Raw genomic sequence first — 13,040 nt, 5'->3', positions numbered from 1 at the left:
TACACACTCAATTTCCCTCAGATAGACACCATTGTGCAGGCTCTGAAGGGGGCTCTCTAAGGGAGAGGCTCACCTCGTGCGCGTGGTCTTTACCTCGTGGGCTCCACCCACGTTATTATCTCTGCGATTTGCTCCTTCTTTCGCCATCAGGAGAGCGAATGGTTTCTATAGCGACAGGCTCTATGAATTTCTCTGAAAACACTATTTCTTTTGGTTGTGAAGCCCCGGGGAGGAGAGGGAGCATGTGCCCACAGTCCTGAAGGAAAGACAATTATGATACGGACCCCTTTCTGCCTTTGTGAGATCAGGATGTCAGGGTCCCCACACGGTTGCATTTTACATACGTTCTGTTTCATGTTTAAATTCCTTATTTATTCTTGATTAGTTTTCAACAAACAAATCCACATTTGCCTTGGTGCCCACACCCAGTTTCAGAATGGAGCTAGATCAGTGGTTCTCAACTGGTCTGGCTCCGGGACCCACCCATCAGCCCTTGATGACAAGCCGCGACCCAAATCGATCGGTCAATCATTTTCCCATGCAAAGGCCCGCGACCCACTACAAACGGGTCAACCAGTTGAGAAACACTGAGCTAGATGTCACATAGTCTGCCCCGGAGGTGTTAAAACCTCTAGACAGCACAAGGTTTTTCATGACAATATGTTTTCGATATGTCCTCAACAAATGGACACACACATGTCTGCTAGCTCCCTCAGAGGCGTCCATGTCCTCTCTTTCTGCCATTCTCTCTCTAATATTCCCCCATACGACACCCCCAAGGAAGCAAAGTTTCTGTCGTTGTCCAGCATTCTGCTGAGAGAAAACGGGGGACGAGAATTAGAGGATGATCAAAATGCGTCTCGTCGATTCCGGATTCCATCTCTATGCTAAATTTAAAACGCTGTAATGCACTCAATGACTGGCTTATAGGTGTGAGCCACATCATACGGATTAGATGATGCAGACATCTCCTCATTCACAACGATGACAAAGCTTTTTCTCATGTAAAGCAACCACTTTACACATCACTAACATTGATTATATGCTGCAGAGGCCAATTAATATATACAGGCTACATTCGCACCCTGAAGAAGCTTTGTCTAAAAATGAGCCTAAAAACGTTTAATCTGAATTAAACATAAACAGAGCAGCTCCTTCTACAGGCTCCTGTAGGCTTTAGTTTGCTTTCTTACCGTTTTCTCTCAGCACAAACCGGGCCGTAACCCTTTCAAAAGCTTGCGTTTGTGTGTGTTGTGCGCACGCCCGTTTTTGTACGTCCGATTGTGTTCGCTTGCCAGCCTCATTCCCTTGTTCGGGTTATCTGTTGGGCTTTGGATCACTCGTCCAGTACGATGCGTATCTTACCCGCAATAGTGCGTGTGTGTGTGTGTGTGTCTGTGTGTGTGTGTGTGTGTGTGTGTGTGTGTGCGCTCATTCAGAACTTTATTAAAATGGGAAAGTACACAGCCACATGAATGTAGACGCCAAGGCCGGCCGCTCATGCTGCTTTGAATGGGCTTTGTGTTCCTGGAGGTGGATGTTAAAGTGTCAGTCATGTGGACCGGGTGGAGTCCTCCTCCAAGACCTCTGCTGGCTGTGCCTCAGAGAGATGTGAGACACTCACTCGGACACACACCGCTCTGCACAGCGCTCATTGCCAGCCTCCCCTTGTTGTGAAATGGCTTTGCTCCAGCTATGGCAGCATTTCCTAGCCAGTCTACTTTCTCTTTCACACACACACACACACACACACACACACACACACACACACACACACACAGCACTTGGCAGATGCTAAGCAAGGCTCCCTGCCTGCAATGTAACCCTCCTTGATCCTCCATCAGACACACACACACTCACTGACACACACACACACAACCACACCTTGCTGAGTGGCCGAGTACAAGCCACCCCCGTCTTGTCTACGACAGGGAGCAGCAGTCTGTCAAAAAACATCATACTGAGACCGGCTTAAAGGTCCAATCCTGTTCCTTCCGGCCCGGCTGACAGGGGTTCAGTGCATTGGGCTGATTTAAAGCGGCTTCCCCTGGGGATTCATCTCCAAGTAACACTCGCTAGGTGGATATCAACTACAAGAAATGGCGTCCCCGGGAGGCTACTTGAAGGTTCATAATAAAAGCATCAGTAGGTGAAGGGGATATTTAGGGGTATTTGCAGGTGACAGGTACGGCTGCGGAGATACTCAGCACGACTAAAAACTCAAGACACTCATCTGGCTGCTGGAAGTTGTTTTTTGCTTCTGCGTGACTGTTCATGTTATTTTGCTTTTGATATTTCTTTATCTGTTCAGACTTCAGAGTTTCTCACATTGTCTTTCGTCATGGTTCCCTTCTGTTTCAGTGAATCCACTGAATGAAGTTAGAAAACCAGTGTATACTATACAGCAGAACACTGCTCTGTTGAAATGGTAGTTCACACACTCGCTCGTAAAAACACAGACACACAATGGTTAAAGGTGAGACACCGCAGGAGTCACCTGAAATGTCCGTCTGAAGCCGCAGCTTTGTGCTGCCGAGGACTAGTTGATGTCCAGGCCCGGCTTTATCTGCACACAGGCAGTATTTCTGTCCGTCTCCCTCGCTCACTCGAGGTGTGCAATTAAAGCAATTATGGTGCCTCTTCGCTTCACCTAGCGACAGAGCACCAAAAAAGCAGAGGGAGAGGGAAATTCGAAGGGCGATATCAAGCCAGAGAATAATAGCGAGATAAAGAGAAGGCTGATGAAAGGGTAGAAGGCGGCAAACGTCGATGGAGCATCGAGGACAAATATTCCACTAAAATACAATAAATGGAATGGCCACTGCTGTTTTTATCTAAAATGACTTTCATCCACTGTGTTCTGAATTTGTAACCCTATTAGTGATGATCCCAATGTAGAATGCTTTATTTGTACACTATGAAAGAGCATAAAATAGCTGCAGCGAGATTCAGTGAACTGACCCCAGTTCAGCTGAGGTGGCCAAAAGTGACCCGGACAAATCTCTTCTTTTTTTTTGTCTTTAACTGAACTGAGGTTTGCTGTAGATTAAGAAAAATCAAGAGGAGAAGCAAAGCTGTGGCGCTCCCCTCGGCCCGCAATACGCAGTCCATCCACATTAGTTCTGATCACTGCCTGCCTCCGGGCTCTCTCTCTCTCTCTCTCTCTCTCTATCTCTCTCTCTCTCTCTCGCTTCTTCCATCCCTCGCTTTGTTTACCACGTAGAGGTTGATTTATGTCGGCTGCACTTTGCAGAGTTGGGTGGCGTGGGCGAGATACAGCTGCTGAAGGGGAGAGAGACGAGAAGAAGGGGGTAAGCGAAAGCGAGTGAGGCCAAGTCGGAGTGGCGTGTCAAGGGAGAGGAGAGAGGGAGATGAGCCGCGGGGGGGGGAGACGGGAGACTAAGGGCTGGATTAGAATAGTAAGCGAGGAGGCAGAGATTACAGGACAAGGCAGAGGGAGGCTAGGGGGGGGGGGGGGGGGGGCGCAGGAGAGGCGTCGGACCGGCCTCCGGTGTCTCATTTACGGCGCCTCATCGCGCTCAATCATCCTGCGAGTCCTGGCGCTCATGATAGGGTTCGTCCGGAGCTGATTGTACCGCCTAAAACGTTAATGACGTTAATGTTGGAAAAGCAGGACTTGCAGCCACAGATCAGTGGCAGGGGGTGCAGGGTGTGATGCACAGCTGGAAAGGGGATCAGTTGTAATGAGCAACAAAGTCAGTCAGACTTTACAGGGCTGCTTTGTTCACGGAATGTTTGAGAGGGAAGCAATGCACTAAATATTTATGAGACAGACGGGAGTTAGAAAGGTTCTTTTTTTTTTTAAGTATGAATGCAAATATGAGAGGCCGATTCTAGCTTGGGGGCTACAATTTCTACAATGCCCATTGTGTCGTACCTTCGAGAAGTACAAATGGCCGGTGATTAAGTGTCGCGGTCGTGGTGCATTCTAACGAAGCACTACGTGCCCCACCTGAATGAAAAGTTAGAAATCGAAATTACTTTAGGTGGGATTTATGCATTTAACAAAAACAATTCTGTAGACAGTTAGATGATAACATTAAGGCGTAATTAAAGGAATTACATTTCATTCAAGTGGAACGTGTGCGCCAGCTTTCATGGCGGCCCATCGAACACTAAAAAAATTAAAGAAAAGCACAGGGGAAAGATATTATTTTAGATTGGGTTTATTATGACATTAAATAAGTTTCTCTTTGTCTCTCTCCCTGCAGCCGGTCAGTTGAGCCAGTCGGCCCACTTCTCCCTGCAGCTGCCCTACACTGTGCTGGGCCTCGGGCGGAGCGCCAACTTCCTGGATCACCTGTTCGTCGGCATCCCCCGGCGGCCTGGAGAGACGGTGAGGAAATAGACCGGGGCCATGTTAACTGGACTCGTACATTATTTTAAGAAGAAGCATTGAGAAATATCCTCAGGAAATGAGAGCCTTCCACAAAAAAAAAGAACTGATGATGAACTTAATTAATTAGAAGCACAATTCCAGCACAACTCACAAGTCCTTAAGCAGAGGGCGCAGCTCTCCATCCACAATGAGCCCGATGTTACACATCTCCTCGGAGGAGTACTTTGCATAGATTCGGGGAAGGGAATTTACCTCCTGGTATTTTCTCTTCTTATTAATAGTCATGCTGAATAGGAACAGCATTCTCTCAATAATGCTGCAAAAGCATTTAATGAGCGCTTGAGGTTGTTTTCATTTTGTTCTTCGAGCAGCAGTTCACGCAGCAAAATGTATGATAAGTGGGGTTTGTATCAATTCCAATTCAAATGATGAATGAGTCTTCAAGATGTTTGGAAATGAGTTGAGCACAGGGTTATGGGAAAACCTGTAGACCACAAAAATGCCTTTCTTTTGTTGTCATTTGTGAAATGATTTTAGATTTTTTTCAAATGATGAATTTGAATTGGTTCAGGAAACCGCAATTTAATAGTGACTCCATCAGCTTGTCATCGGTGCCACCGGGTCAGATTCTGCAAAATCTGAACAAATTGATAGGCTGTAGGTTCACCAGAAGCTCCTTGAGCTCAGACTCCTGCAGGACCTCCGGGAGCGACCAGTGTGGATGGCGGCTCCTCCTGCGGTTCCCGTAGGAGGGATGGGAGTCAAGGGGGAACCCTAAGCAGAACTTCAAAGGAGAGGCTGTCACACCACTACAGCAGTACGCAAGAGGATTTCTAATGGGACTCTTCAAAGAGGAGAGGTCGAGACAGACTATTTGTTTTTGGCACTCCAAATGCCACATGGGACAACCTATGACCTCATTCCGGTTTGGCAGGAATATCAACACCCCTCTCTCTAGATGAAGCCAGCGTTATATTCCTATAGTCAATAATTGATGGTATTTGTGTTTTAAGCACACATTTCTACACTACACTACGTGAGCGCTCTTCATCTCCTTCTCAGTTTCCTCTCTTCCTCTCGCGCTGCACGCGTCACACCCAATTTTAGGCGCGCACCACACACGCGTCCCTTGTGGTACCAGGATCTTTGTCAAGCAGCTGATTAGAATTGCAGATGGTCCGGTCCGCGACTCAGAAGCCGCAGTGCACGCGAGAACACTCGTCCCAAACAAGCTGCTTTGTCTTTGTCCTCTTTCCCGCGCACTCCTCCCTTATGCAAAGATATGTGACCTTTTTTTCCCCCCTCCTCCTCGCCCAATCCTTCTCCAAACTGAATTAATGAATGCCTAAAGATGGGGGGGGGGGGACCGAGGAGTGGAGTAACGCCATCAAGTCTACGTGTAATGAGAAGCAGCCGCTTTTAAAAAGCACTTTAGGAAAGAGGAGACATCCTGGCCTCAGTCGGCAGGTTGTGATCCGACTCTCTCCATCCGCCTCTCTCTCATTTCTGTTTCCTCACCCCTTAGCGTGTCCTGCTTCCATTATCTCGCATCTCCCCCTCGCTGTGCCCTTTACGAGGCTCTGCTCCAACAATGAGAGTTTCCGCCTGCTGCTTCACAGGCGCTTTGTAAAATCTGCTTGGATATCCTCCCTCCGATCGGTCCCTCTTTTATTCCTCTCTCTCTCTCTCTCTCTCTCTCTCTCTACTCCTGTTCACTTATCTTCCACCCGGGGGATTCCCTTTGCTGCTCAAAGTGGTTGACTTCACTAATCAGTCCCCTACTTGTCACTCACTCTCTCTGTCTCCCTCCTTCAGCCTCCGTCTCTGTATCCGCCTCCTCTGCTTGCTCCTGGTGTGCCAGTTTCCCTGGCTTTGAACCAGAGTGCCTCTCTCTGAAGACTTGGGAACGCTTTTCTCTTCCAAACAGCCAACTCGGATCCGCTCCCAGGCAGCGGCGGCCGACGCGTCTCCAGCTCTGCTCCCCCGCTAGTTGCCGCGCCGACGCTGGCGCTTTCCAAGAGCTAAGCGACTAACGGCTGGCAGATGAGAATGCGCTCGTTATGTAGAAAAGCAGCGGCGCCGTCGCGCATATTCAAAAAAGCTGCGTGATGCGGCTCCTCTCGCCATGGCGGAGAGCGGAGAGAGCCACACTTAAAGAGCAGCGGCACATTCTGCCAAACGTAGGAATGGAAATTCCTCAAAGCTTCAAGCGTGATTGTGCTTTTAATTCATTAACACGATGCCATTTGTTATCCGGCCGCACCGTTCTCGTAACGCCTCCGGGAAGGAGCCTCAGCAGACAATGTGGGAGAGGGGGTCAACATAAAGTGTTGATGATGCCGGTCTTTTCCTGTTTCAGGTTAAACACAGTCCGTGTCGAGACTCAGCTTCTAACACACGCTGCGCCGAAAGCCGCTATCTCAGATCAATGCAACTTGACTTCTGGCGGTTAACCCCTTGTTCCTCCCGGTCCAACACTTGAGTGTCATCCTACGATTCGTAACCGCGCCTGGTTAAACTAAACAGATCGAAGGATGGGTTGCAGCCCTGAGAGTGAAGTCCCAGGATGAGAAAAGGCATAGTTGATTTAGACGAACCGCGGGCAGGTGGCCTGGCTTGTTGTGCTGCAGATGGCCTGATTCTCTGGCAGCACACCTGGCAACAGACACACGTAATCACGCATGCTAACAGGACACAGACATGCATACGTCCGTGGGGAGAAACTTCATTGCTCTCCACGGCCCTCTTTTAGATGTATCGTTGCCTAAAATAGCCCACAGTGGCCAATGAGAACCTGTTATTCTGCCCCAGAGCACTTAGCACTCATATTCTGTGCTTGCGTGTCTATCGGGAGACCTGCGGTTGAATGCCAATATCTGTCCGGTTGCCAAATTACCTACATTTAGATGTTGACGTAATTCTGTAAAGTTATCTATCTACCACTATTTTTCCATTTCTCTCTGTTCTGTTTGCATTGTAAAGGAAGATTTATAGCTCTTTTTTAGGCCCTGAATAGAAACCAATATAAGTATTTGCCAATTTCTTTTCTTTATACTTATACTTAATCTACAGATTAACATACAATTTACAATATTTCAGTGATAAATGGAGACCTTTGCTTTATTAGAGTTTTAAACTATTTAATTAGTCTGAATCAAATTGAAGAGCATCAGAAATAGGAATAGTTTGTATATTATACTGCGGGGGCAAACGTTAAACGGTTCAGTATTTTGATAGAAGGCGTATTTTCTATGGCACGTGGATACTTCTGTTTTTACTACAACAAATTGTCTAGCAGTGTCCCTGGTTGTAAAGTGAGTATTTGTTGTCTTTTGTCCAGTGGCTCCTTTTGTTTCCCTCCTGTGGCTGACACAGTGGTCACGTGTGTGCTTACCCACTTCGTGTGTTTCCCTTCCCCTCTCTACTCAGGAGATAAGGAAGAAGGAGTGGACGGCCATCATTCCGAACTCTCAGCTCATCGTCATCCCCTTCCCACACAACCAACCCCGCAGGTACGCCAGCGCTCGCAGATCTCATTGGGGTCACACTTGAAACCCTCTTCTGCTTGTTCACCGCAGTGTAATTTGCTGGAAAGCCCCGTTGACGCTTGTTGCTAAGGATACCATTCAATGATTTAAGCGCCTCATCTTGAAGGCACTAAACGGCATATTCAAGTTAATGTAACGCGACACGGTTAGTGTCTTTGTGCCACTGTCTTTACAAAATAATCTGTTCTCACACACACACAATCGCAGCATGTGTTTCAGTGTTTTCATGACGTTGTTCACATGTAGCTGAAACCCCGAGAGGAGCTCCAGATGGCTTTTCAACACACACACACACACACACACATTTAAGCACCCTACTCCAACACTGTGTCCTCGCCAGCACAGACGCACACCTATGAAGACACGTAGCTAGAAGAAGCCGCTGCCCTGGCATTCTTCTCACAAGCAGTCATAAACTTACAAATTGTGTGATTCTAAATGTGATGTATCAAAGCGGTCGGATTTGCTGGAAAAATACTTCAACTAAAACTAAAGTTCTGGGAAACCTGGAAGAGAGCAGCAGTGCTTCATTGTGTTCAGCGACGACGGGGAAGTGAACAAGATGTTAATTTATTCATGTTCTGTTAGTTATGGGGACACGAGCTCTGCTAACGGGTGTCTTTTGGTAATAAAGCTCTGTTTTGTCCCTCTCGTCCCTCTCAAGTTGGAGTGCCAAGTTGTACCTGACTCCTAGCAACAGCGTGCTGCTGACGGCCATCGCGCTGATCGGGGTGTGCGTCTTCATCCTCGTCATTATCGGCATCCTGCACTGGCAAGAGAAGGTCAGGACTCACGCACACACACGTATAATGGTTTTCTATTTTAGAGTTGGAAGCATGTGAGAGAGAGAGAGAGAGCAGATTGGTCAACGGACAGCAGATGGGTCTCTCTGTCCCTGTCCTGTAGTCCTCTAGCCGCCCACTGAGTCACAAACCTTCCTTTTCTCTCGTTTTCATCGTTGTCGCTCTACCTTCGGCCTGAACCTGGAAGGACGCTCGGCTGGAATTGGCTGCTTCTGTTCTTTCAGCGTGGCAGATCTGCTGGTCATTATTACCAAAAAAACGCCCTCAATGGGGGTCAATGCTCGCTTTCATGTGCGCTTTGTGCTTCCAGTTGGTCCGGTTGTTGTTTCAGACATACACACGTGCACACACACATACACACATACGTTGCTGGGATCTTCTCCAAGCCATCTGCTGTGTGTGTGTGTGTAATGTGCCTGCACTGCCTGTGTTTATGTGTGCATGGTCACACACAGACACGCTCTAATTGCTCTCTTTTTTTGGGATACGTGGGCCTGAGCATCAGCTTCATCGGAACCGAAAGCTACATTTTAAAGGAAACAAAACATGGCTGGTGCCTAAACGACTATGCACACACAACCACACACACACACAGGCATACGCACACCTGTGTGTGTGTGTGTGTGTGTGTGTGTGTGTGCCTTCCTCCTACTTACTACTACTATCTTGAGGAAGAAGAGAGTGAGGGAAAGAATGAGGGGAAAATGCTAATTGTGGGGGGGGGACTCCTTGCGGTGCACTTCATGGAATGAATTGGGGCATGTTCACAGAGGCAGGAAGGTGGCTTTGAAGCCACAAAGAAGAAATGCATGTGGCTTTAATCCCTGTAACGTGCTTCGGTTGACCAGTAAGAGAAAAAATACTGAGCTGGCTCTGGGAGTGTTCGGGGAACACGGGAGTTTTATTGGTACTTTATTGTTGATATTGATTTTTCTTAAGGCCACACGTTATCTGAACTAATTTGGTACAATGAGCTGAGGCAAATTCAGAAATGTATTGTTGCTGAACATAGATTCAACATCGACTGCAAACTGCTGAATGGATTATTGGTTTCTACCAAACATAATCTCCAGCATCTGTTCCTGTTAGCGGTTCACACAGCAGATTTTGGATGTTTCACACTTAAATGCTCCTTAGAATTCATAATCGACTTCCCTCTTCACATTTTAGCTGCCCACGCTCTTTATTGAAGAGTGAGGGAATATAACAAACTTCCTCATATTTCTTCCCCATGCAAGTTGTGGAAGTTTAACAGCTTCAAAATGATTTATGGACCTTTAGCTCAAAATATAACCAATCATATATCATATATCATCATATATATATGAAGTCCATATAAAAATACATCAGGAGCAAAGCAGCCAATTGGGTATTTTCCCATGGATGAATAATGATGTTTTGGTATGTCATGTGGTGTATGGTCAATCACATGACCTAGTAGAGAGGCAATGGGTGTTCCTATGGTTTCAAGTGCCATCCTTTTTGAATCCGTCAACGGTAGAAAGGCATCAGAGCACACAAGCAAAGGAGCGTCTTCAGCCATGATGGACCAGTGTGTCAACGGGGAAACAAAGTGCTTCACATCCTCATTGGAAGGGAATGAGAACCAGCAATGATACATTAAAATCACATAAATAAAGGATTTTTGCATTTCATTTAGTAGCAAAAGAGATGCACACTTTTCTTTTATGCCCTAACGAAAACGATGCTGACTTCCGTGATCTGCTGTGGATTGGATAGGATATTTCCCTGATGCATATTCTATCACACTATATCATAATAACAATGACTAGTTTGTAATGGACTCTATAACGCTGCAGTTTAGCGGTACAGTTCAGAGAGACCTCGCAGTATCTTTCCACCTGCTTCCAGAGACGGCCAGGGCGTCATTAAAGCCTTGAGATGGACACAGATCAATGCTCTCCTGCCTGGTGACGAGGTTGTGCCTCGGGGCGACAGTTTGGTGGAGTATCCCCTTGATTGTCAATTAGAGCGACGGCAGCAGCAGCAGCAGCACCCGGTGGCTCGGTTTTCCATCACATCAATCCTTCTGCTCGGCCTAAACGAGGAGAAGACTAAACAGAAAAGCACAACATCAATCAATACGAGGTGCTGGTATCTTGGAAGATAGATGAAGGCTTCATTACAAATCAAAACTGACGGGATGAAGAAGAGAAAAAGGCGGGAAATTAATCAACATCAGCGGAAGGATCGGCCGTCCTTTAGGTGAAAAAGTCCTTTACTAATGTGCACAGATTGGGTTCAGTCTTTTCTCCACTGCAACACATTAAATGCTGAGAGAATATGTTTCTTTAACAAAGAGATTGTTCCTTACAGTCACTTTTATGCCCATTTTCTCCCCATCATGAATGATTAACTACACGGTCCAGATGATATGTGACCTCTGTTGTTCTTTGCCGCTCAGCGACCGCTAAAAAGCCAAACCATTGGCTGGCGTGCTTCGCTGCTTCAGTCCTGGTCCCCCTCACGTTTCATTACAAAGACCTGCCGGAGGAACGGAGGTCCCTTCCTTTGTGAGGCATCGAAACTAAATGAAACCATCAAATGTTAGTGGTATTAAGTTAGATTGTACGTAACTCTCTTCTTACTCTACCACACTTCTGAGGAAAGTGATGGGTTTTTTTTCCCCATTTGGGTAAAAGTCACTCTCCGTTATATTTATACTTTGATCCTAGAATACGTGATCATCTATAGAATGGGATGCATTGTACTGAATCTACTGGGGGTACAAAGTAGGTGAAGTTAGCTCTAACTGGGACACTTACAGAAGGGCTCACACGGGCTCTAGTCTGTCTTGAAACAATCTTCACGTGCCCTGATTTACAAAAGGCCGGTACTGGCCGTGAATAGATCCTCTATTTTAATTATAACATAAGACATGGAGGACAAAATAGCCCTCTTTCTGTGGAAATAACACAAGGCTCAGCAAAAGCCAACGTGAGTCCTCAGCAGTCTAAGTTATTAAAGTCGAGTTCTCCGTACTCCATTTCCTGCTCCCTCCCAAAAGAGTTTTTGTCTTTTCATTTTTGTTACACAAGCAAAATGGACTTGACACTCCACTAATCCACTTTAGCTCTGTTTGCTTCATACCTGCCTGATAGAAGATGCCACTCCTCCAGACTAAAGCCATCACTCAATGACTGTGTGTTTCCTCCTGTTTTTTTGTGTGTTCAGAAAGCGGACGACAGGGAGAAGAGGCAGGAAGCCCACCGGTTCCATTTCGATGCCATGTGAAGGAGGAGAAGTGATGGGAGAACGTTGTCGCCCCCTACGCCTCATCTCCCCCCCCCCCCCCCCCCCCCCCCCCCCCCGCGCGCGGTTTCACACCCGTCTCGTTTCAAGGGCCAATAAACGGATGTTGGTTTGCCCCAAAAAACGTTTATTTTTGATATTTCTCAGTCCTTCAGTCAGGTGTGAAATATTTATGTTCCATTTGATTTATGCATGGCGGTAATAGATGTACAGCAGCTCCAACACAGCCACGGAGACACAGGGAACTCCTGACACCTGTGGTCAACAGCATGATGATCAGGGGATCATTTTGAATAAGAAATTATACCAATTTATGTTGACAACTGTTAGTTTAATCACTGGAAAGGTTCAAAATGTGTCATAATACTTTAAATATGTGTGTGTTGGCTTTTTTTTAAGTTATGGAATTCTTCTGATTTTATAACCTGTGAAATTAAAGTGAACTGTATTGTATGATATCAATCTGGGCCTGAGGCAACGCAACGTGGACACATGTAACATCGATCTCAACAATCTCTTCGGGGTCTGCTGAGTGCAAATTCTTCTTTTTCTCAGTGGATCATATCAGAGTGCCAAAAATATGAAAAATAAGTTTCTAATGCTTTTGCATCGAGGGTCAAATGGTCTCAAAAAAACGTTTGCACATTGAAGCGTTGAATAAGGCACAGTGTAGTTGACTCGAGATGTGGTTCTAATTTGCCAAGGCGGTATATTTATTTCACTAGAATGAGCTAATGTCTTTCTGAGCGGTTTGGACTTTTTACTAATAATTAATAGCAGACGTATGTAATTTATTTAATTTTGGCGAATTATTTTACAGATGAATGTTCAAGCTATTAAATGTGTTTACTCACTGAGGTTGAGAATAAAAGGTTTGTCCTGCTTAAATCCACTTTGTGTTGTTTTCTTTGTGTATTAGACTGTTTTTTTCATTCATGTTGCAATCTCCTTAAGGCTGCTGGAGACTTGAACTAGACATTGAGGCAGATCTGAACCGGAAACGAGATATTTGAACTTCGAAAAATAAAAGCAAGGAAACATCTTGCGTCTTATTAA

General features: G+C 46.2%; 1 protein-coding gene across 1 annotated transcript in view; it reads left to right on the top strand.

Annotated features, from left to right (window-relative positions):
* Nucleotides 1-12,876, top strand: part of itfg1 (integrin alpha FG-GAP repeat containing 1) — a 100,899-nt gene extending 88,023 nt beyond the window's left edge. The window contains exons 15-18 of the mRNA XM_037483738.2: nucleotides 4,233-4,357; nucleotides 7,790-7,872; nucleotides 8,573-8,690; nucleotides 11,907-12,876. Of these exons, the coding sequence (XP_037339635.2) occupies nucleotides 4,233-4,357; nucleotides 7,790-7,872; nucleotides 8,573-8,690; nucleotides 11,907-11,966 (386 nt within the window). The 3' untranslated portion in view covers nucleotides 11,967-12,876. The remainder of the gene's footprint in view (nucleotides 1-4,232; nucleotides 4,358-7,789; nucleotides 7,873-8,572; nucleotides 8,691-11,906) is intronic.
* The last annotated feature ends 164 nt before the right edge of the window (nucleotides 12,877-13,040 follow it).

Source organism: Pungitius pungitius, chromosome 4 (genome assembly GCF_949316345.1).
Source record: "Pungitius pungitius chromosome 4, fPunPun2.1, whole genome shotgun sequence".
Classification (NCBI taxonomy): Eukaryota; Metazoa; Chordata; class Actinopteri; order Perciformes; family Gasterosteidae; genus Pungitius; species Pungitius pungitius.
This window is presented reverse-complemented; position numbering and strand designations above follow the sequence as displayed.